Source organism: Equus quagga, chromosome 5 (genome assembly GCF_021613505.1).
Source record: "Equus quagga isolate Etosha38 chromosome 5, UCLA_HA_Equagga_1.0, whole genome shotgun sequence".
Taxonomy (NCBI): Eukaryota; Metazoa; Chordata; class Mammalia; order Perissodactyla; family Equidae; genus Equus; species Equus quagga.
Window position 1 is genome coordinate 99,836,803 of NC_060271.1, and position 25,346 is coordinate 99,862,148.

At 41.0% G+C, this 25,346-nt stretch overlaps 1 protein-coding gene across 1 annotated transcript; it reads right to left on the bottom strand.

Annotated features, from left to right (window-relative positions):
• Positions 1-8,829: 8,829 nt before the first annotated feature.
• Positions 8,830-20,974, bottom strand: EPCAM (epithelial cell adhesion molecule). Its single transcript, XM_046663195.1, has 9 exons — positions 20,645-20,974; positions 18,309-18,416; positions 17,784-18,024; positions 16,874-16,939; positions 15,702-15,765; positions 14,261-14,362; positions 12,780-12,980; positions 10,403-10,447; positions 8,830-9,297 (listed from the first exon to the last, which is right to left on the bottom strand). The coding sequence occupies exons 1-9, from the start codon at positions 20,709-20,711 to the stop codon at positions 9,256-9,258; spliced, it is 936 nt and encodes a 311-aa protein (XP_046519151.1). The 5' UTR covers positions 20,712-20,974; the 3' UTR covers positions 8,830-9,255.
• Between the last annotated feature and the right edge of the window lie 4,372 nt (positions 20,975-25,346).

A 25,346-nucleotide genomic window follows, 5' to 3' on the forward strand; every position in this document is an offset into this window, starting at 1 on the left:
GGTATTGCGCTCTCCTGTCGGGCTCACCCTTCCCCCCTGGAAACGGCTCCAAACCCTGATTCAGCTGCAGAATTACCCCGGGGGCTTTCCGAACGCATTCCCGGGCCCCGCCCACCGACGATGGGTTAGAATTTCTGAAGGTGGGGTCTTGGGATCATTTTAGAAAGCTTCCTGGGTATTCCTGACAATCAGCTCAGTTTAGGAACCACTGGCCTACATGTTAGAATTCGAATCTTTTCTGGAGCAGAGAATGTTTGGGCCATCTGCCTGCTGGCTGGGTCTCCCACAGCCTGCACTGCTCCCCTCTCCCCGCCGAGGCTGTGATCCGGGGCAACAAACTTCCCCTTTCGTTCCAACAGGGTGGCTCCAACATGAACTTGTCCCTCTAGTCTGGAATGGCCCTTCCCTGTCCTTTGTGTAGCGAACTCCCAGTCATCCTTCAGTCCTTGGGCACAAATGTCTCTTCAGCAAAGCCTGCCTAGTCTCCCCAGGTGTAATTAGCTGCGTTATCTTTTGAAGAACCACCTTATTCATATCTCTGTTACAATATTTGCTGCACTGTTTCACAAATATCTGTTCACCTGTCTCTCTTACTAAACACCTGAAAGGGACATGGATGGGCATTTATATTTTTTATAGTTAAGAATGTTAACTAATGTTCATCAGCATTTATTGACTGTCAAGTGTTTATTTTTACATGTGTTTATTGTTTTAATCTTTACAACTTTAGTTGTTAAACACTATTGTTATTTTTACACTGAGGAAACTGAAACTTGGAGATATGAAGTAAATTGCCCAAGGTCACAGAGCTAGCAGTAAGCGATAGAGCTGGCATTGAGTCTTGCTGCAGGCACTACATATCTGTGTGCCATAGGGCTTGGCACATGTTAGGTGTGCAGGAAATGTGTGTAAATGAATGAGCTGTGCATCACAATAACCACTTCTAGATGATAACCTGGCCTTGAGTGTCATCCCATCTCTCCCCTTTCCCATGTTAGATACTAAATAGTGAGTTCAGAGGGAGGCAGCATGTTGATAATAATATCTACCCCCAAGGTTGATGTGAGGAGCAAATAGGGTAATAGCTTTGAAAATGTTTTGTATTCTTTTGTAAACAGCCTCTATGCTTTTTATCATCACGTTTCTCCCACTCAGACCATGTGTATCTCTTACTCGTTGAGTTATTTATTTGTGTATCAATTGAGTCTATTAATTCTAAAAATAAAGAGAATTCCCAAACTGGCCCTGATCTGTCTGGAGAGTTAGGGCCTAGACAAATCGAGATACTGTGAAGGGCTATAGAGCATGTCAAAATATAAGCTTCTCAAGGCAATTTGAAAAAGACCGAGTTTACAGGGAGGGAGGCAGAGGGCCTGATGGGAGGGGGTTTGGTTTAATCTAGGTGAGGGCAGTGGATATTTCTCTCTTCTAAAGATAAACAAGATTGGAAAAAAGGTCTGCTCTGGACTGTGAGCTAGATGCTCCTCCTTCAGAATATTTGTCCAGTTTGGGTGCATAGCACACTGCTGCTAGAGGTGGATCTCCAGGGTGTGAGCTGTCAAAAGAATCTAGTGACTGTAATTGCTCCTGGGCAGGGGAACTTGGGGCCGGCTGCCAGAATGGGAGCTTTTTTTGTGTATCCCTTTGTTCTGAGAAAGAAAATGTATTTCAAACCTGATCTTTTAGTCTGATGTCATTAGCTGCTCCTCTGGGAAGTTATTTCCATTTCTGATAGACTTTAATGGGCATAAAGTCTGGAAAATTCATCTGGAGCACCATCAGCCTTGGCAGAGGACAGCGACCTTTTTTTTTTTTTTTTTGAGGAAGATTAGCCCTGAGCTAGCATCTGTGCCCATCTTCCCCTACTTTATATGTGGGACGCCTGCCAAACATGGCTTGACTAGCGGTGCCATGTCTGCACCTGGGATCTGAACCAGCAAACCCCAGGTCACTGAAGCAGACCATGCGAACTTAACCACTGCGCCACCAGGCTGGCCTCAGACAGTGACCTTTAACCAAACTTAGAAGATAGTTAGTGATTCCAGAGTCTTTACTTTGTATCCAGACTAATAACAATGATCCTAACATGCTTTTTTCCTACAAAATGTCTTTGAGAAGAGGGACCTTTAAATTAGCCTGCTTAGAGACAAGCTTGAAACAAAATTGTGACGTGCTTGTAATCAATTGGTCTAAGAAGGTTTTTTAACAGTATCTTTTTTTTTGGAAGCTGTGTGCATGGATTAAACGTTTATGCTAAATTTCTAAAGTTACGTCAAATAGTTGTGTCTTATAGAAATTTCATATGTGGGGGCCAGCCCCGTGGCTGAGTGGTTAAGCTCGAGTGCTCTGCTTCTGCAGCCCAGGGTTTTACCGGTTCAAATCCTGGGCGCGGACATGGCACCGCTCATCAAGCCATGTTGAGGCAGCGTCCCACGTGCCACAACTGGAAGGACCCAAAACTAAAAATACACAACTATGTACCAGGGGGCTTTGAGAGAAAAAGGAAAAATTATCTTTAAAAAAAAAAAGAGAAGAAATTTCATATGCTTTCCAGTCCTACATAGGAAACTGTGATTTTCTAAAATTAACTGGCAAGAGGAAGTTTGCAAAATTATACCTGGAAGACATAGTATGATTGATAAGATGCCATAAAATCATTACCCCAACATGGTTGTTTTTAATTTTCTCATATATTTTCCAAATTCACTATTATGACTATTACTTTTTTATAATCAGAATAAATATTGGGCAAAAAAGCACATGTACCTAACAAAGAGGCTTTTCAAAGAAGTAATAATTAAGATTTTGTAGGGGACAGCCCCATGGCTGAGTGGTTAAGTTCTCGCACTCTGCTTTAGTGGCCCAGGGGTTCCCTGGTTGGGATCCTGGGTGTGGACATGGCACCACTCATCAGGCCATGCTGAGGCGGCGTCCCACGTAGCACAACGAGAGGGACCTACAACTAGAATATACAACTATGTACTGGGGAGCTTTGGGGAGAAGAAGGAAAAATAAAAATAAATTTAAAAAAATTTTAAAATATCCAAGTATAGAAAAGTGTTTAGTAAATTTTAAAATGCTTTAATTTAATCTTAAAAGTAAATTATGATTGTTAATTCAGTTTTCTATGATAATATATCCATGAGAAATTCATATGCAACACTAATTTTGCCACCACTTCAGTTTCCAAATTTTTTGTAATGTGGTGGTATTATTCTATTATTTAAAGATGACAATAGGCCCGGCTCCTCTTTTTGCTGAGGAAGGCTGGCCCTGAGCTCACATCCGTGCCCATCTTCCTCTACTTCATATGTGGGACGCCTACCACAGCATGTGTGCCAAGCAGTGCCATGTCTGCACCTGGGATCCAAAACAGGGAACCCCACGCTGCTGAAGCAGAACGAGCACACTTAACTGCAGCGCCACTGGGCCAACCCCTCCCTCCTTTTTACTACCAAATAATATTTCATTGTATGGCTCTAGCACATTTTATTTATCCGTTCATCAGTTGGTGGACATTTGGTTTGTTTCCACTTTTTGGCCATCATCAATAATGCTGCTATGAACATTCATTTACAAGTTCTTATGTGGACGTGTGTTTTTATTTCTCTAGGATATATACCTAGAAATGGGATTGTTGAGTCATACTTTTAATATATGTTTAACTGTAATCCTTATGTTAAACTATAACACATATGTTTAACACACTATGTTTAACATTTTGAGCAACTGCCAAACTGCTTTCGAAAATGGCTGGAACATTTTACATTCTCACCAGTAATGTATGAGGGTTCTGCATCCTCGCCAACACTTTTTACTGTCTGTCTTTTTGATTCTAGCCATCCTCGTGGCTGTGAATGTTATCTTATTGTGGTTTTGATTTTCATTTCCCTAATGACTAATGATATTGAGTATGTTTTCATGTGCTCTGTATGTTTGTCTGAGAAAATATTTGTAAATCATATATCTGACAAGAGACCTGTATCCAGAGTATATAAAGGACTCTTACGTCTCAATAATAGAAAGATAAATAACCCAATTTAAAAGTGGGCAAAGGATCTGGAAAAGTCATTGGTTTTTGTTTTTGTCTTTTTTAAGGAAGATTAGCCCTGAGCTAACATCTGCTGCCAATCCTCCTCTTTTTGCTGAGGAAGACTGGCCCTGAGCTAGCATCCGTGCCCATCTTCCTCTACTTTATATGTGGGACGCCTACCACAGCATAGCTTGCCAAGTGGTGCCATGTCCGCACCCGGGATCTGAACTGGCAAACCCCGGGGCTGCCGAAGCTGAATGTGGGAACTTAACCGCTGAGCCACCGGGCAGGCCCTCATTGGTTTTTGAGAAAGCTCTTTGGTTGGTTGATGTGGGGAACAGAGGCTCTATGGATTGAAGATTTCATTCTGAAAATAAGATGTGCTCGTTCTCTTTGAAAAGTTTGATAAGAAAGGAAAAGAGGTGGGAATGGTAGCTTGTTAGGGAGATAAGGTCAGTGGGAATTTTCAGAGGGGTAGGGGGACACGTTTTAGGATGATGGGAAAGAATTGTGAGATTATGTAGTGTCTACTGAAAGTGTTGTGAGTTTTTTTGAGGAGGAAAAACTTTTCCTCGACCTTCTTAGTTTCAGGAATTGGGAACTTGTGAATTAAACTGAGAAAAAACATTAACAGGAGAAAAGGCACACAATTTTTATGAATATTTATGTGCATAGGGGTTCACAAAAAAAGAAATAAATCTCAAAGAAGCCGTCAGGCTTGCAGTCTTATATGCTCTAACAAAGGAAAGAGGGTTTTGGCTTCAAGAGATGATAAACTGTGGGGAAGTGGCTAGGAAATATATGGGAGAACTAATGGAAGATAAGGGCTGTTTTAGTGAAGTCTGTTAATGCAAACTCGTCTCGGTGTCAGCTCTCCATCTGGCCATGAGTCGCTCTTCCCCTGCTGGTGGGGGCGGGGCGGGGGGAACAGCTTCACAAATGGAAATTTGTGCCCTGCTTTTAGGTGGATAAGGGGAGAGCAGAGAACTCTTCCTGAATCTATTGATTCTCAATTACCTTTAACTCAAAATAATCCTTATGCCAAAGTGGCATATTTTGGGGTGGCATATCCTGATCCCCTTCATATTGAAAGCAGAACGAGGCTAAAGTGTTAAGAAAGGCTTCATGAAAAAGGAGCTCTTAAGCTGGGCCTAAACTAAGTCGTGGGTATTCCAGGCATAAGAAAGAACATAAGCAAAGGCAGGATTGAACCCAAGCAAAGTACAAAGGACAGGGGAACAGGAACCTTTGAGGAGTGGGAAGGAAAATCTTGAATGCAGCAAAATTTGGTGTATTGGAGTATAGTAGGAAATTAGGGAGATTGTGACTAGACTATTTTCGTGGTTCTGGGGCTAATATACGGAAAGGATCGAGAGTGAGGAGGGCTTGATACTAGGGAGGCCACGATTACACTAATGCCGGCAAGTGGTGAAGTTCTGGAGCCGGGTGTTGGCAGTGCAGAGGAACGAGGAACCAAGGGAGGCCAGGCAGGACCTTGATGACACCACAGAAGCCAAGGGCTGGGATGCCACTCCTGGAACCCTCCGGAGGCTGCCAGTGGTCTCACCCCACTGCTGCTTGTGAGTGTTTTCTCAGCTGTTCATCCTTCTTTTTATCACAAGATTCCAAGTCCTAGGTAGGGGTGCCTGTGCCCTGGATGCTCAGCAGAGGGAGGATCTCTGCCCTTCCACTTCTGCAGAGGGAGGTGGAGATCCAGCTTCCGCCGATACCACACACAGGAGAATCCTCCACGGATTGAAGAGGGTTAGGATGCTGGACGGCCGTAAGGGGAAAGAGTGCCCATTACGGGGCCAGACTGAAAGGTTCTGTATGCCCCTCTAGCAGGAGGAAAAGGTAAATTTTATGTTATGTACAAGTGCTATGATCTACTTTAGGAAAGTCATTCTGGGAGAAATGTGGGATTTGAGATAGAGAGGGAATAGATTGGTGGCAAAGAGATCAGTGAAAATGTGTAAGTGAAGGCAGATGAGAGGAGCGTTTATTCCTAAGGGAGAATCACAGGGCCTGATGACTAAGGGAACGGAACGGAGAAGGTAACAGAAGTTGGGCATGGTGACAATGCCAGTAACTGATTCTAAGAATATAAGAGATGAACTAGGTTTGTGAAGCAAGATGAAGAGATTGTTAAAGTCTAGTTAAGAGAAACATAGTTTAGTGTCAAGCTCAGGATGAAGTACAGAAATGGAGATGGTGGGCCCAGCCCGGTGGTGCAGTGATTAAGTTCACAGGTTCCGCTTCGGCTGCCTGGGGTTCACCAGCCAGGATCCCGGGTGCGGACATGGCACTGCTTGGCAAGCCAGGCTGTGGTAGGTGTCCCACATATAAAGTAGAGGAAGATGGGCATGGATGTTAGCTCAGGGCCAGTCTTCCTCAACAAAAAGAGGAGGATTGGCAGCAGATGTTAGCTCAGGGCTGATCTTCCTCAAAAATGAAAAGAAACGGAGACGGTATTTCTGTTATCTAGGCTTAGATGGTAACTAAGGCAAGAGAATGATGAAATCCTCCAGGAGGAAAAGAGGAAAAATAGAAGTAAGGATAAATCCTGGGAACATCAGTATTTCAGAGTCAGTAGAAGAGGAAAACAACCAGGTGAGACTAATGCCAGTGAAGTCAAAGAAGAAAATTTGTAAGCAACAGGGGGCAGTCATCATGGTGATAAGCTGTGGAGAGATCAAACGATTAAACACTGGGGAAAAAAAGCCATTGGCCATTAGTAGGTCAGTGTTGACTCAAGCAAGAGTAGCTTCAGCAGGGATGGGACAGAAACTAGAGGGCATTGAGTTGAAGAAAGTGCAAGTTATTGGTTTATTGCTTCAGCTCCAAACTCACCCTCTTTGCTTGCTCTGTAAACGTGGATCTGAAGCTTTGTCAGTAGAGGGCGCTGGAGAGACACTGCAGGAGGAAGACATATTGTTTCCCTTGCAGCACAGGGGGCTTCCCCAGGGCCCAGCTCCTGCAGCATCCAGGGCTTCTCCATCATCTGGCTCTTGCAGCATGGCCGGCTTCTCCAGCACACTGCTGCTCCTGCCGTGGACGGCAGCCAGCAGCTTTCTGAGCACCTTCCCCCACCCCCCAACCGTGAAAGGCAGCTTTGGAGTGTCTTGGGAGTCTGGGAGGGACACATCCCTATAAATAGCTTTCCTTCAGCACCCTAGAGCAGGGGTCCTTTTTCTGTAAAGGACCAGGGTAAATATTGTAGGCTTTGCAGCTGTTGTGTCTGTCACATTTAATCTACTCTGCCTTGTAGTGCAAAACAGCCACACACAATACTTAAGTGAGTGTAGCTGTGCTCCAATAAAACTTTATTTATGGACAATGAAATTTTTATTTCATGTTGTTTTCACATATCATGAAATATTTTTTTTTACTATTTAAGAATGCAAAAACCACTGTTAGCTCCCAGACTGCATAAAAACAGGTGCTGGGCCAGGCTCCAGCTGTGGTTTGATGACTTCTGCCCTGGAGTCTGCAGACTTCCAGCAAGTTCCACATGGCAGATTTTCAACAAGTTCTTCAGTGCAGCAGCACAGCAACTTCTCTGCTCTTCAGTGAGGGACAATGCCCCGCCCAGGTCTGGATCTCAGCCCAGCCTGAGGGGCTTGGGGTAAGTAGACAGTGTCTCTTCTCTGGGTGCTGTCTCAGCCCTGGGGATAGTGGCTGCTCCTTTTATGTGCTATTGCTATTGTCTTTAACGTTCTCCTTACTTTCCACTAGCTGTATAAATTTCTATTGCTGCATAACAAGTCACCACAAATTTAGCATCTTAGGACAATCAACATTTACCGTCTCAGTGTCTATGGGTCAAAAGTCCAAGGTTAGCATTAACTGGGTCCTTTTCTCAGGATCTCAAGAAGGCAGTGAAGATATCAACCGAGGCTGTGATCTCATCTGGAGCTGGGGTCCTCTTCCAAGCTGACTGTTGGCAGAATTCAGTTCCTGTGGTTGTGGGACTGAAGCTCTCAGTAACCAGAGTGGGCCTGCTGTTCCCTCACAGGAAACTCCACAACATGGCAGTTTGCTTCAAGGATAACAGGAAAGCATTCTGCTGTTTCTTCTTCTTGTCTCTTATCTTTAGGCCCTCTTTTGTAGTCTTTTAATTCAGTCAAATAATTAGGGATCTTAATTACAGCTGCAAAATCGCTTTATCTTTGCCATATAATGTAACCTAATCTTGGGAGTGACAGCCCATCTCATTCACAGGTCCTACCCACAATCAAGGGAAGGGGAGTATACAGGGCTAAACATCAGGGCTAAGAAATCTCAGGGGCCATTCTAGAATTCTGCCTTCTACAGAAGGGACAAAAACCATAAGGAAATGTTTAAATCATTTTCATATTTTCTTTCACGTTGTTCTTTTCATAGAGTTTTTAAACATTTCCTATCAAAAGCAAAATATTTCAGGACACTTTTAACTTCATATAAAATGTGTTTGTATCATAATTGTTCATTATGTGAGATGCTGAAAAACTGGTGCTTCTAATTCAACCTACCATAGAATTCATGGTTCACAACATTCTCCATCAATTCTGCCTCAAGGTGTGTTTGCCAAAATGCCAATGTGTCTAAAACAAGAAGCTTCGATTCATTCGGAATAAAATTAAATGTTTGATTTTTGTGTAGAAGTTACATATTACAGGTTACACATTTTACATTGAATATACATGACTTTAAGTATGCATGTAACACTAACCTGTAGTTAGCATTCAAAGCATTTCTTAACCTAGTGTCTCACAAGTATGCTATGAAATTTGATTCAATGATTCACACTAAGGAAATTCAGTTTTTAAATGTTTTATTTAATAGTTCATAAAAAACAGTTTATATGTACAAGACTCAAAGTAAATAGAAAGGCAGCTTTCAATCACAAATGGATGAGATAGTAGTCATTCAAACTCTACTGTGAAAGCATATTTAATGCACACTCTTCAATGTTATGCATAAATAATTTTAACTATGCAGTCTGAGGTCTGGGTTTTATATCAGATCTGCATATATATGACACTTATGGTCAAATTTTAAGATTGATAGTCAATTTCAAGCTGCTTATATTTTGAGTACAGATTTCACTATTACAAATATATGATGTTAACTAACAAAACAGTAGTCCTCAAAGATCTTCTCTTTGTCCCATGTGCATACATTTGTAATCTGAGTCTGTTTGCTAATTCCCCTTCTTGTAGTTACTCTTCAAATTACAGTCATCACGCATTGAGTTCCCTATGCATCTCACCCATCTCCTTTACCTAAACAGAGGGAAGGAGAAAAGAATTCTAAATTATTTTCCAATCTTCTGTCATTCTCCAAAGTTATACATAAATATACAAAAATTGGTGGGTATACTGAAAATGTGATTGGTAGGGTTCAGGGACAAGGGTGTTCATATCCAATTCCAAGTGACTGAAACAGACTAATGATCTCACACTGTTTCCACACTAGTGTGTGTGACTAGTTAAGTAGGCAACAGATTTACTAGGATATAAATTCTTTTGTTTTTTTTTAAAGATTGGCAGCTGCGCTAACATCTGTTGCCAATCTTTTTTCTTCGTCTTCTCCCCAAAGCCCCCCTGTACATAGTTGTGTATTCTAGTTGTGAGTGCCTCTGGTTGTGCTATGTGGCACGCCACCTCAACATGACCTGATGAGCGGTGCCATGTCCGCGCCCAGGATCCAAACTGGTGAAACCCTGGGCCACTGAAGCAGAGCACGTGAACTTAACCACTCGGCTGGCCCCTAAGTTCATTTTTTTTTTTCTTTTTTTTCTTTCTGCTTTTTCTCCCCAAACCCCACCCCCGGTACAAAGTTGTATATTTTAGTTGTGGGTCCTTCTAGTTGTGGCACGTGGGACGCTGCCTCAATGTGGCCTGATGAGTGGTGCCATGTCTGCGCCCAGGATCCAAACCAGTGAAACCCTGGACCACCATAGTGGAGTGCGCGAACGTAACCACTCAGCCACAGGGCAGGCCCCGATAAGTTCATTTTTAATGATTATCATTTCATTGACACAGAGACAATAAATCAGGTCATTAGTCATACGGAGTTTCTCTAATGTGAATCCACTAGAATATGTCTCTAAAAGATTCCACTAAATGTTGACACTTTGTAAGAAAAAAATCATAGGATTCCTACCCCATTATTCTCTGAGGCAGAATTCAATATAAGCTGGTGTGCCATGGAACATGTGCAAGAGAAGTTAGCTAAGGGCACATGGTAAGACCGTCCTTAAGACCCTATGGACGACACTCTAACGGGACTCCAGTGTCACTGAGACCTGTCAGTGTCTAGGAAGGTACAGTGATTATTAGGAGTAAGAGATTAAACAAGGGCCTTTTTATTAAGTAATCCATTTACCTCAGCCTTCTCGTACTTCGCCATTCTGTTCTTTCTGGAAATAACCTGAATAGAAGAAAAATGATCACTATTTTATGACTGCTACCCAAACAAAAAGCTGGTCTACATTGATATACATGCTTTTAATGGACATAATTCCTAACTGAACAACTTTTTAAAAAAATTGAAGTAGAGTTGACATAATATTGTACCAATTTCAGGTGTACAACATAGTGATTCGACATTTATATACATCACGAAATGCTCACCGATAGGACTAGTAACCATCCGTCTACATACAAAGTTATTACACCTATCTGAGCAAATTTAATTTTAAAACATACCCATAGACATTGTTTCTTAAATTAAAATTTCTCTACTAAACTTAAAAAGGAAAGAAAAAGAAGTCTGCCACAACCAGTGAAACAAACCAAAAAAAATGCATCAAGAAAACAATGAAACAATCTTTAAAGAAATTCAATAGCCTGGTGTGCATTCTTCCACATCTTGTTCTATCCTAAAACAAATATATATAAAAATACATGCATACTAAGTTTTGGGGGGGGGGTGTGTCTAAAAAATGAGATCATGCAATATCATTTCCTTCTTTGCACAGCCGGTATCAATATTATAGGAGCCCTTCCAGATGAAAAGCTATAAATTGAATTCATTCTTTTTAATAGTCACTTTATTCCATAACATGGATATACCACGGGTTACTCATCCATGCTCCTGCAGATGTACACTCTAGGTTTTTCTAGATTCACCCTTACTAGCAATGCTGCAGTACATAACCCAGGCCATGCTTCCTTATGGACTTGTGCTTTCATTTCTGTAGAACAATTAGCTCTCCATGCTTAACCTCTCATGTGTGCATTTGTCATCTGGAATTCTTCTGTTAATTGTCTATCCATACCTGTTGCCATTCTTTCTTTAGTTTCCTCATCAATTTGTAAGAACTCTTTATATATTATGCATAATAACATTTTTTGTTTTATGCATCATGAATATTTCCCCCCCAGCCTATCACTGATTTTTTTTACTTTAAGTATCTTTGCAATACAAAATGTTTAATTTCAATGAAGTCAAGTATATACCTTCTCCTTCATGGATTCCAGATTTCTTGCCTGACTTGGTTTCCTTTACCACAAGGTTGTACAAATATTTCCTAAATTAATTTTGAGGCTTGTTTTATTTTTTAACATTTCTAAATATGATTGGTCTGGAATTTGTGTTTGAACATAGGTGCACTGCCCAACTTTTTTTTTTGGTGAAGAAGACTGTCCCTAACATCTGTGCCAATCTTCCTCTATTTTGTATGAGGGATACTGCCAGAGCATGGCTTGAGGAGCAGTATGTAGGTCAGTGCCCGGCTCCAAAGCTGGGAACCCTGGGCCTCTGAAGCAAAGCATGTGAACTTAACCACACCACCACCAGGCTGGTCCCCTGACTCTCTTCACATTGCTGTGCTCCAGTATGGGCCATTCACACAATGTTGGGAATATGGCCGGCCCTGATGGGGTGAAATAAGACTTCAACTTTTGTTTTCTCCCAGATGCATAGAAAAGTGTGATAATTCCAATGAAGTAAACATCTAAGTTCCCATATATCCTCAGATCTATTTCTGAATTCTGTTTGTTAGTATCATGCTGAAGCATCCTTCTATCTGTAGAATAAGCCCTGCTTGTTCAAGCGATACATTCTTCTGAAGCAGAGCTAAATTTTTTTTAAAGATTTTATTTTTCCTTTTTGTCCCCAAAGCCCCCCGCTACGTAGCTGTATATTTTCAGTTGTGGGTCCTTCTACTTGTGGCATGTGGGATGCTGCCTCAGTGTGGCCTGATGAGTGGTGCCATGTCTGCGCCCAGGATTTGAACCGGTGAAACCCTGGGCCACCGCAACAGAGCGCGTGAACTTAACCACTCGGCCACGGGGCTGGCCCCTGAAGCAGAGTTAAATTTAATTTGATAATCTTTTATTTAGAATTGCTGCTTCATATTGATCACTTTTAACTCTTTTTCTATGCAAACCTCAATTTGTGGTGTTTCATTTCACTGAACGGTTTGGGAGTTCAGGTATTTTGCACGAATCCTGGCAGGAGTGTTGCATGGTTTGGAGTGAGGAGAACTGAATGACATTTGCTGCTTGATGGCAGCATAACTGACCTATGAGGTGCTCAGTACAAGCTTTCCCCAGATTAGTATCCTTCCTTGCTTCATAAAGTGACTGTTTTATAAAAAGGGACCAGAAATGCAACAGACTCATTCACTACAGAGAATTATTAAAAAATAAAGATTTTGTTTCATTCAAGTTCTGGAACATGGATGTAGCTTTTCATATTGTCACCTTTTCTTCAAAGAATATACCTTTAAGTGAAATTTTACTTGTTCTATACTCACCAGTACAACAATTCCAGCAATAATTGCTATTATCACAACCACAATGACGGCAATAATACCAGCTTGTAGACCCTGCATTGAAAATTCAGGTGGTTTTTCATCAACATAGTAAATTGAAGTTCGACCAGGGTCCAGAACCAGTTGTTCCCCATTTACTCTCAGATCCATTCTGTTGGAATGGAACAAGGATTCATCTTTAACCTATATTGAGAAGGAAAAAAGCAATTTAAAATATTAAAGAAAACCTACCGTGGCCACATTAAATTACATGACCATTATATACTGAAAAAACTGCTGCCAAGAATCTTTATGGTTTCAGTGGTAACAATCTCACACATCGAAACTTTAAAAAACTGTTTGTTACAGGAAATTTTAAATATACACAACAGTACGGGCTGGCCTGGTGGCACAGCAGTTAAGTGTGCACGTTCTGCTTTGGCGAGTGGCCCGGCGTTCACCGGTTCAGATCCCGGGTGCGGACATGGCACCACTTCGCAAGCCATGCTGTGGTAGGCGTCCCACATATAAAGTAGAGGAAGATGGGCACAGATGTTAGCTCAGGGCCAGTCTTCCTCAGCAAAAAGAGGAGGATTGGCAGCAGACGTTAGCTCAGTGCTAATCTTCCTCAAAAAAAAAAAAAAAAAAAATACACACATACAAAAGTAGAAAGAATAGTATAATGAAGTCCCATGTACCTATCATCCATGTTCAACAATATAAACACATAGCCAATCTTATTTTTTTTAATCTACTCTTCCTTCTATCCTTCCTCCCTCCAGCCTCACCCGGCACCAGACTATTTTGAAGCAAACCTCAGATTTCATCAGAAAATAGCTCACTATAATATATTAAAGTTTAAACAAACTATTTTAAGATTTTCTTTTTTTCCTTTTTCTCCCCAAAGCCCCCTGGTACACAGTTGTGTAATTTTAGTTGTGGGTCCTTCTAGTTGTGGCATGTGGGACGCTGCCTCAGCATGGCCTGACAAGCGGTGCCATGTCCATGTCCAGGATTCGAATGGGTGAAACTCTGGGCCGCCGAAGCTGAGCGTGCAAACTTAACCACTCGGCCACGGGGCTGGCCCCTAAACAAACTATTTTCACCACACCAGTTACACAGCATTTCTTACACAGACTCTTATTCACGGAAATTATAACAATAGGGGAAGGCTATACACACAAACTAAGTAACTACCAAGGAAGTAAAAGATAAGAATCATAAGAGAACATATTCTAGGCAGAACAATTTGATAAAAAGGCACAACTATACAAACAAGTAAGAAAAGTGTCTAAGAATGGTGCATGCGAGCGATAGGGAGGACAAAATCAACTACAGCACAAGAACCACTTGGAGAACAGTTAGAGATGTGGTTGATTTGTTAAGTAGGGAAATAGATGATGAAAGATGTTGAATTCACTGAGGCTTGATACACAATATTCTGTTTCTAAACACAGGAATAAAATGAGGAAGATAATACTCACATCTTTTTCAAAATAATAAGCCACATCAGCTATGTCCACATCATTCTGAGTCTTCTGAGAAGAATTTTGCATCAGATCAATAGTGATAATATCATTCTCATACTGGGGGAAAATTGAAAAATACAAATTAATATTAACATAATCAAAATCATATGAAAATATCATTGTTCAACAATCAGAATATTCAGTGTCTGATTTTCTGCAACCTATGTGTGACAGTATTCTCTTCTATTAGTAGATAATTGAGTTTATCACTAATAATTTAAGAATCTTTGGGAGGTTTTTAAATCTATTGAAGGGAGATCAGATAGTAATGCCATCAAAGCTAATTACAATGCTTATTTTCTTTTCAAAAGATAATTTCCTTCTTCTTTTTTTTTTAAGATTATTTTTATTTTTCCTTCTTCTCCCCAAAGCCCACTCGGTACATGGTTGTATACATTTTTAGTTGTGGGTCCTTCTAGTTGTGGCATGTGGGACACCAGCTCAACATGGCTTGATGAGCGGTGCTGGTCTGTGCCCAGGATCTGAACCTGCGAAACCCTGGGCCACCAAAGCGGAGCACACGAACTTAACCACCTGGCCATGGGGCCAGCCCCAATTTCCCTCTTCTGAAAAGATTTTTTTTAAAAGATATTAAAGTACTTGATTTTGGTTAGAACTACTTTAAAACTAAAATGCTAAGGAAATGCAATCCAGAATGCAGTACGCATTTGCCATGTTCTACTTTTAGGAAAGAAAAAAGTGTGTTCCTTCCAAAAAGTCTTTTAAAATTTTCTGCCTTATGGGGCCAGCCCAGGGGCACAGCAGTTAAGTTAGCACGTTCCATTCAGTGGCCGGGGGTTCACCGGTTTGGATCCCTGGGGTGGACATGGCACTGCTTGGCAAGCCACGCTGTGGTAGGCGTCCCACATATAAAGTAGAGGAAGATGGGCACGGATGTGAGCTCAGGGCCAGTCTTCCTCAGCAAAAAGAGGAGGATTGGCAGCAGATGTTAGCTCAGGGCTAATCTTCCTCAAAAAAAATAAACAAATAAAAATAAAATTTTCTGCCTTAAAAGAGTTCCATCAGACTCTTCAAGCCTGTTTCCACCAGTTGAAAGTTAATAAAGAGGTAATTGGTTAAGGACTAGCTCCTTAAACCTGGGATGCGAGCAGGAGCACCCTAAGGTAAACAGGTCCTGAAAGTAATCAGAGAGAGGTTCTCCAGGATAAGAAGACTGGTGTGTGTTAGGGATACTAAGAGATACCACATTTTCTTTAAGGGTAAACTGAGGTTTTCAAAGGTTGTGGAAGGAAAACACCAACAGGGAATTTGCATTATTAAGTGCGCACAGCTTAAACCATTACTCAAATGCAGTTTAACCACTACCAAAAATCATAGCCAAACCATACTGTCCCACTAACTCTCTGCTAAAGCTCATTTACTAAAAAAATCTTACCAGAATATCTGCGATATATTTTGGATCCAGTTGATAACGATTTGTGATTGTCTCCTTGAGTGCACTGCAAATAATTAAAAACAGGTTTTAAAAAAAAGTGTTTGTACCATACAGCATTAAGAAGCACTACTTTTTAACTAAGCAGATAGCTCAAAGTCTAGAATTGCCATTCACCAAACTTGTCAAAAAGTTTATGCCATTTTACAACTATCATAATAATAATTGATTCTAGCTAGACTCATCCATTGATGCTAAAAACTGTTGAGTTCCAGTGTGATCAGAAACAGGATATTTACATAATATCCAAGTATCTGTCCACAGTTTATATTTATTAACTACAAAGAGGAAAATGGTAACCCTCAGTAGAGAAAGCTGGTGGACACCGCCTTAAGTACAGTTACCATCACTAGTAAAGGGAGGAGCTGACATCACGTGCACCCTGACGTGAAGTACTGAGGACACAGATCACTTAAGTAAAGTTTCTGGCAAAAATGCATAACCTGGATTTAATTATGAGGAATCATCAGACAAATCCAAATTTGAGGGACATTCTACAAAACTTGCCCACACTCTTCAAAAATATCGATGTCATGACAGACAATGAAAGGCCAAGACAGTGTTCCACATTAAAAGAGACTAAACAGTCATGACAATAAATGCAATGCGTCATCTTAGATGAGGTCCTGGGTCAGAAGGGTAAAAATTGACACAAAGGACAACACTGGGAAAACTGGCACAATATGGTATAACGTGAAATTTCTTGAATTTGATAACTATATGGTGGTTACGTAAGAGAATGTCTTTTGTTCCTAGGAAAAGACACACTAAAGTATTCAGGGGTAAAGAAGCAAACCTCTACAACTTGCTTTCAAATGGTTCTGGGAAAAAATACTTATACATGCTCAGATAAATACAGAAAAGCACATACACATATGCATACACATATAAAAAGAAAATGTGGCCAAGTATTTAATGGTGAATCTGAGTGAAGGGTACTACAGGAATCTATACTATTCTTGAAACTGTATTTCAAAGTAAGGTTAAAAATATTATTTATAGTATCTCATTTTTCAGAAATATTAAAAAGCACTGAGACTTTAGTTTTTCTAATGGTGTAGGATGGAAGGTTTGAGTACCAACTGCACAAATATAACGCATTTAAGAGCACTTACTTCTGCAAACTTTGAACATCATAAGGTTTTTCTCTTGTTTTGTGTTTTAGTTCAATGATGATCCAGCTGTTAAGTAAAAAGACAGTGTTGAATGACTATAACCCAGTCCTTTATTTTCCTAACAAGATAATACTAAAATTCCCAAGTGGAAATACATAGAATTAACAGAAAAAGGATTTATGCAATAGATGTGCCCTTAATTTCTTCCTTGGCTCTCACACATCGTTCATAAACAAGTCATACAGGGCAGAACACCCTTTCCAACACTGATCCTCTGAACACAACACTCAAGGTCACGTAAAGTCAAGGCCTAACTGCTCATGTTGGGTCACATTCAAGTGAAGAGACAAAAAGGCACTCAGAGAAACAGAAAAGTGAGCATGAGCCTCCAGAAGACAGAAGTGGAGAGAAGGCCTGCCTTGGTCTTGATAACTTTCCAGTTTCTAGTGCCTTCCAATAAAATCGTTTCTGCTTAAGCTAGCTTGAGTGTGCTTCCATTCCTTTCCATTACATAATCCCTAGGACAACCATATCTCGCTTTAAAACACAATAAATAAGCAAACACACAAATAGCTTAAATTATTCACATACATTTAACACTAATCCAACTTTAAAATACTGAACAGCGCTAAGTAAAAATATAAAAGGACAATTATGTTTAGTACGATACTATAAGAAAAAAATTTTAAAATAAGAAAAAATATATTGCTAGTAACTTCATAAAATATCTCTGGAAGGTTATGTAATAAACTGGTGACATCAGTTCCATAGAGGTAAACTGTGGTTTCTCACGGTACACCCTTTTCTGTCTTTTGAATTCTAAACCATAAAATCATGTTACATATTCAAAACCCAATTTAATTAAACAAATCTGAAAAGCATAAAAACAAGTAATATATGGGCAACTTACTAGGTCCTCACTCGTTCCAAGCAGGATATTTCAGAGTCCTTATCAGTTCTTCTGACGCCGGCAGTGTTCACACACCAGCACATGGCGGTCCCATTGCACTGCTTGGCCTTAAAGAGCCCCTTCTCATCACAGTCGGGATCATAGAGCCCGTCGTTATTCTGGATGGCCCCCTCAGGCTTCACTCTTCTCCCAGACTTTGAGTTAGTCATTTCTGCCTTCATCACCAAACATTTGCTAGCCACTGAAAAGAAAGCTTGATGTCAAACTGAAAAATAACTGTGGTTTTACACTTATGGAAAAAAACTTTAATGTAACTCCAAACTCCCAGGGCCAGAGATTATCACAGATTTACATGTTCCCACGTTCACTTTCTAAATTGTAAGAAGCTTCAGAGATGAGATAATTTTGACAAAATCACATAATTCATATTTGAGCCAATAAAACACTTCTCAACTCAAGACACATCAATTAAAGAAGTGTTAAGTCAAAATAAAAGTTCAAAGGCAATGAGGACATTCTACTCACGTTTTGAGCAAATGACGGAATTTTGTGTACCAAGTGAAGTACACTGGCATTGATCATACATGTTCACAGAGCAGTTTGTGGTCAGTTTGTAGTTTTCACAGATACAGTCTAGAAAATTAAAAACAAAAACAAAAACAAAAACCTAGACTATAAAGACATATAGTCTAAGTTGCATGCATTCCCATTTTGATCTTTTAGACCACGAACACATCCCTCCGAACATCATATTCAGCTTCGCCTTTATGGTACTGCCAGTGTCAGCTCCCTCCTCTAAGATAAGGGACAAGGCTAACACAAACCCTTGCCAGTCAGTGATCAACTCTCTTCCCCAAAATCAACAATTCCAACTGTAGGATTTGTGAATAGCTCACATTCCCTCCCTCCCCTCGCCCCATTTTCTTAATAAGAGATGCTTGCTTTTGGATTTAATGGGAACATATTTAATCCTTGGACTATGTTAAATCTTAGAAAAATTATACTTTCAACTGAATCTGGGGGCACCTCAGCCTGTGGGTTTCCTAACTAAATTATATCCTAGTACCCACTTTTGAAAATGATACTAAGCAGCTCATCCTGGGTATTGATTTCAGTTTGTTACATAACTCTCAAAAGTTCATTTTAACTTCAAATTGGCAAGCCCATCTAATTCCTTTTATTTGTCTAGCTAAGAGAGTGCAATCATTAAAAATAAAAACTACTATGGGGGCCGGCCTGGTGGCACAGCAGTTAAGTGCGCACGTTCCACTTCTCGGCAGCCGGGGTTCGCCAGTTCTGATCCGGGTGTGGACACGGCACCGCTTAGCAAGCCACGCTGTGGTAGGCATCCCACATATAAAGTAGAGGAAGATGGGCACAGATGTTGGCTCAGGGCCAGTCTTCCTCAGCAAAAAGAGGAGGATTGGCAGCAGTTAGCTCAGGGCTAATCTTCCTCAAAAAAAAAACAAACAAAAAACTAGTATGGCAAACCAAAGAATTTTTATACTGACCCTTCCTATTCCAAGTAGGCTTTAATTTTTCCCTGTTTAAATTATAACATGAAACACCTACATAATCTGTCCAGCACCAAACTCAATATTAGGGTCCCAAAAGGAGGAAGTGAAGGGGCTGTCCTGAAGGAGTTAAATCTTACGCAGCACTATACTATACCTGCTCAAAGCAGTTTTCATGCCCGAGGGATGTGAAATTTAAAACAGACTTATCAGGTACAGACTTTCTGAACATCCGTGGTAGCAGCTATCATCACTTCAAAGCAATTTAAGTATTTAACTCCAGACTGAAGCTAGAAAACCACGAGTTCATTAAACTGCATTACTTTGTAAGCATAATGAGTTAGGCCTGCCCGGTCGGTGAGGGTATAAAAGCCTTTCCAGAAAGCTTTGGCCAACTGCCACTTCACTACTAGCCACCATCTTACAGATAAATCAAGAGATAGCAGCCAAGATCTTTATTCCAGGGGAAGATAACTGAAATCAAACTACACGTCCGACATGTGGATAATGGTGCAACCTTCCACGCTATAGACTGTTCTTTCACTATTTGAATCGTGTTTTTCAAGATCAAAGGAAAGAGAAAACTCTGGATGTGATGTGGGGGTAAAACTCAAGATATAAAACTATGTGCTTAGGTTTAGGGCAATGTTTAGCGTAAGGTCTAAAAGGAAAACGTACCCAATTATTATTTACGGGATTCTCTTGAAGTAGTGGGATTATGGGATTTTTTTTTACCCTTTATCGATATTTCTGGGTTCCCTACAATAAACCTGGTGTTACTTATATGATCCCCAAAAGAGGGAAAACACCCACACGCCTCGTGATCAAGACTCAGGACTTTCTCCCGAACGCAGGTGCGCAGCGGCCCTGGCGGTCTCTCCGCAGCCACCTGTTCCCGCCCGAGACCGACATGGGGGCCGCCGACAGGTCGCCGTCGCAGACTCCCCTCCCAGCGGAGCCGGTTTCGGCCACTCCAGAACCCCAAGTGTGCCCCGGCCCGGGGAGTGGGCGCGCCCAGGCGTGGTCGTGCGGCCGGGCACCGCCCTGGGCCCTCCTTGCCCACGCAGAGGCCGAAGGATCCCCGGACATGGCCACACCTGTCCCTGCCTGCCCCGGGCCATGTCCCTAAGAGGAAGGCAGAGCGCCCCAGCGAGGCCGCTCCCTCCGGCCCGCGCGAGTGGGCGCCTCGCCGCCGCCTCCCTCGCGCTGCGGGCCTGGCCCGGGCAGCCCGCGCCCGCCCCTTCCCCACAATGCCGGTCCGGGGTGCCGAGGGCCAGCACGCCCCAAGCCCCGAGGGCAAGACCCCGCCAGGCCCCGCCCAACCGCACCCCACACTCCGCTCCTCACCTTTCTGAGCCGCGGCCGTCGCCGCCAGGAGCAGGAGCGCGAACGCGAGGACCCGGAGAGGCGCCATGCTGCGCGCGCCGAGGTGAGGGGAGCGAGGCGGGCCGGGGTTGGCGGGGGGCGCGCCGAGGGACGGGGCGTCGGAAGCCCGCTGGCCGAGCGGACGGCGCGAGGCGTGGGGCGCGTGCGTCCGCGTCGAGGAGCCCGCGGCCAGACGCTCCCGGGGCCGGGCCGCCGATGCGAGCTCGTCGAGGGACTGCGCACTCTGAGCGAGTGGCGGGGCGGAGCAGACCTGTCCGACCTGGCGGCCCCGCCTCCCGGCCCCGGCCCCGGGCTGCTCACCTCTGCCCGCCGGTGTGCGAGATGAGTCACCGCCTGGGGGCGGGGGCAGGCTCCCATCCCCCAGCCCGGCGCGGCCGTTGGGCGCCACCCCCTCCCCAGGTGTGCGCCCCGCCCCGCCCCGCCTGCAGGTGCTTCCTCCTGCGGCGGCCGGTGGGGGCGGGGGCCAGGACAGGGACAGGCGGCAGGGAGCCTTGAAAGTTTGAACATTCAGAGAATTCTTTTTTCCAGACGGAGCACGAGTGTGAAACCTTAAAGGAATGGGGCCTGGAGGCAAGAGAGAGGCGATAGGAAGAGGAAGACTGAAGCTAAAACGGAATACAGAGAAGCAGGAGAACCGTCCGAACCGTAATCAAAAAGACGACCTTTGAGCTTTACTTGGCAGTTGAATTGTACTACTTTGAAACTAGAAAAAGATCTCCGTGACACTCGGGGGATGACAAATTCGTTTGTTCTAATTGTTCTGAGTTCTTTCTCCCCCCCTTTTTAATAAGCATTTTTATCGCTTGAAGATGTTAGAAAAGTTGTTCCCATAGAGCCAAATGCTGGAAACTGAGATTATTCCGGTTTTGATTAATATTAGAGAACAATGTTGATGAGTCCTTCGAAAATATAGGGAAGTGGAAACGAAGGGCAATAATTTATTTCAGTGCAAATGGATTCAAATTACATCACGCTATTATTAGTCTTAAAATCATTGTAATGACTGGAAGCTTTTAAAAAACATTAAAGTACTGTTTTTGATGTTAGTTTTGTTAGCTGTAATATGATTATAAACTGTTTTTAAAAGCTTCTTTTCTGCTTAAGAAATCATCGAAGAGTTCAAAAGAGGAAAGGTGAAAAGTAATTTTAAGATTCAACTAAATTTGATTAATTTTTACATGTGTATGTCAAGTCAAAAATTATGCTTTTATTAAGTAATAATTTAAGTGTGCGGTACTCTCCTGTTGTCGGTTGGTTAATGTAAATAGACACATTGTTACGGTAAATATCTGTATAATTTGAATTTTACTTGGACATTACATAAGCTATTTAACTATTTCGTTATTGACTTCTTAAGGAAATCTTATCAGTGTATTAAATCTAAATCTGAGTTGCTAGACCTACTTTTGGAATTTTGTGATCTGTTCAACAATTTATTTAAGTGAAAAGAGTAGTACTATTAAATCAGGAACAAGTTATCAAGCAGATTTTTGTTCTTTTCTGCATTTTGGATGTTTTCAGGAAGTAGCACGCTGTCTGCCCTCAAACTACACATACTTTTCCCAAGAATAATCTGATTGGTTATTGTGGCTTTCTTTGCAAAACGATCCATTTCCAGGTCTAAATCTGTTACGTAAATCAAGAAGAATTTCATCTTCTTATAACTTGACAGCTGTTTATTAAGTTGTTCATTGCAATAAAGTGAATTGAATAAACATGATTATTAGATAAATGACAAGATACCACACTAATCCCTGACTCATAGTATCTGAGTATACTTCCAGGATACTGTTTATTTTTATGGCTCTTTTAAGCCTTCTCAATTTGTTAATCACCGCTCAGAATTACTCTCATTTTATGCTTTGTGACTCTTTTGTAGTCGGAGTGCCATATTTAAAAACATTACTTAATGTTTTTGTAAGATTTTACACCCAAGTATATTCCTAAAATTATTCTCAAATTTTAAAGATGTTGTTTTTTAATTTTGACAGTAGTCAGTTTGATATATAATATTTGACTAAGAAAGAAATATGACAAGATTAAAAACTGTATTTAAACTTTTCTGACCGAACTCCTGCAATACGTCAATTAAGAACCCAATTAAAAAACCAACATCAAAGCCAAAGAATGGATGGAAAAGGAGAGAAATTGTGTAAGGAAAGATGTATTGGGTAGTGCAAAGTATTGTAACTGATAAAATAGTGATTTTGGTTATGACTTTCTCTTGAATGTTAAGGGATACTTCTAAATCAAAAAGAACACATTAAATATAAACAGCTTTGGAGAAAAGTTAGTATCATGTTCCTTAGAAAGAAACAATTAGGGGGGCTATTCAAGAAAATTACTTAATCAATATCCTATACTACAGTTTCTTCACATAGATTTTAGAGTGTAGTGTGTGTGTGTGTGTGTGTAATATGCAACATGTAATGAAACCTTAATTGGGGTGAATGTTATTCTTGCAGATGGCTAAAGAAAAGTAAACATTTAAATATGTAAACATGTAAACATTTACTATAATCGGCTACTAGTTCTTAAAATTTTTATTTCATGAGTAATACGTTAGTAGAAAACGAAAGTACATCATATAGAATGAAAATTCTTCTCCACCACTACCCAGCAAACCCCTCTCTTAGATAATCATTGTTAGCAGTTTGGTATTCATTCTACTTGTTCATTAATTCTTCTTTTTTTAAAAAGAAAAAAGATTTTATTTTTCCTTTTTCTCCCCAAAGCCCCCTGGTACATAGTTGCACATCCTTAGTTGTGGGTCCCTCTAGCTGTGGCATGCAGGACACCACCCCACTATGGCTTGATGTGCAGTGCCATGTCTGCACCCAGGATCCGAACCGGTGAAATCCCAGGCCGCTGAAGTGGAGCGCTCGAACCCAACCACTCGGCCGGCCCCATTACATTTATTTTTGAATGTTAGACTAACCTGGCATTCCTGGGAAAAACTTCACTTGGTCATAATGTACTATTTTGTTGTAAATTGGGATTCTGTTTGCTAATATTTTGTTAAAGAGTTTTGCACGAATGTTCATGGGGATCTTTATCTGCAGTTTTCTTAATTGCTATCAATTTGTCTGGGTAATGCTGGCCTCTTAAAATGAGTTGGGAAGTGTTCTGTCCTCTAATTTCTGAGTTTTTGTAGATTTCATATTATTTATTTCTTGCATGCTTGTTACCATTCACCAATGGAGCCATCTGGGCCTGGAGGTTCTTTGTAGGAAGATTTTTAGTTACAAATTCAATGTTTTGATAGACAGCAGGTGATTTAGACTTTCTATTTCTTTTTGTGTCTGTTTTAGTGTTTGTGTCTTTCAAGAAATTTTTTCCAATCCTAGATTGTCCGATTTATTGGATAAAGTTATTTATAATGTTCCCTTATATCTTTTTAATATCTGTAGAATATGTAAAGATGTCTTTTCTTTTATCCCTATTGTGGGTAATTTGTATCTTTTCCCTTTTTTTTTTGAATTACTAATCTAGCTAGAGATTTATGAATTATATTGCTTTTTTAAAAAAAACTAGTTTCTGTTTTTATTGATTTTCCTCTATTGCTTGTCTGTTTTCTATTTCCTTTCTTTTCTCTCATTTATTTATTTTTGAGGAAGATTAGCCCTGAGCTAACTGCTGCCAATCCTCCTCTTTTTTCTGAGGAAGACTGGCCCTGAGCTAACATCCATGCCCATCTTCCTCTACTTTATATGTAGGACACCTACCGCATGGTGTGCCAAGCGGTGCCATGTCCGCACCCGGGATCTGAACCTGCGAACCCTGGGCCGCCGAATCGGAATGTGGGAACTTAACCGCTGTGCCACTGGGCTGGCCCCTTCTCTCTTATTTTTATTATTTCCCTTCTTCTACTTATTTTGGACTTAATTTGCTCTCCTTTTTCTAGCTTCCTAAGGTAGAAGCTTGGATAATAATTTTAGACCTTTCTTCTCTTATAAGCATTTAAACTTATAATATCCCTTTTAAGCACGTCTTTAGCTACATTCCACACATCTTTATATGTTGTGGTATATTTATCATCCAATTAAAAATATTTTCTAGTTTCTCTTATGATTTTTCACTGACTCATAGGTTATTTAGCAGTGTGTTATATTCCAAATATTTAGAGATTTTCCAGATATCTTTTGTTACTTATCTCTAATTTAATTTCAGTGAAGCCAGAGAACAAATTCTGGGTGATTTCAATCCTAAATTTATTAAGACTCATTTTATAACCCAGTATATGGCCTATCTTGGTGAAGTTTCCATGTGCACTTGAAAAGAATAAATATTTGTCAGGTGGAGTGTTCACGTTGGTTGATGGGGTTGTTTAGGTCTTGTGTATTCCTCCTGATTTTGCGTCTACCTCTTCTACCAATTATTGCACAAAGAGTGTTGAAATATCCAAGGTTTTACTGCACCTGCTTCATCGCATACCTATCCATCCATCTGCCTTCTATCTTATTTTGTTGCGTTTCCAAGTCAGTTGCAGACTTCAGTATATATATTTCTCTAACTACTTCAGTATGTACATCATTAACTAGAGATCAGCGTTTGTTTAGAGTTGTTTTTCTTTTGTAGTAAAACAATAATAAAAAAATTTAGGTGTAATATTAAATGTTTGTCAAATGCATAGACCTGTGATACGCACTCTTATCAAGATAAA

Excerpts from the sequence above, each read along its gene's own strand:
- EPCAM (XM_046663195.1), bottom strand. The coding sequence starts at position 20,711 with ATGGCGCCTCTCCGGGTCCTCGCGTTCGCGCTCCTGCTCCTGGCGGCG. Across the intron at positions 15,766-16,873 it reads GATGTTCAAAGTTTGCAGAA|TGCACTCAAGGAGACAATCA; the intron begins GTAAGTGCTCTT and ends AATTATTTGCAG. Across the intron at positions 10,448-12,779 it reads TTGCTGGAATTGTTGTACTG|GTTATTTCCAGAAAGAACAG; the intron begins GTGAGTATAGAA and ends TCTTCTATTCAG.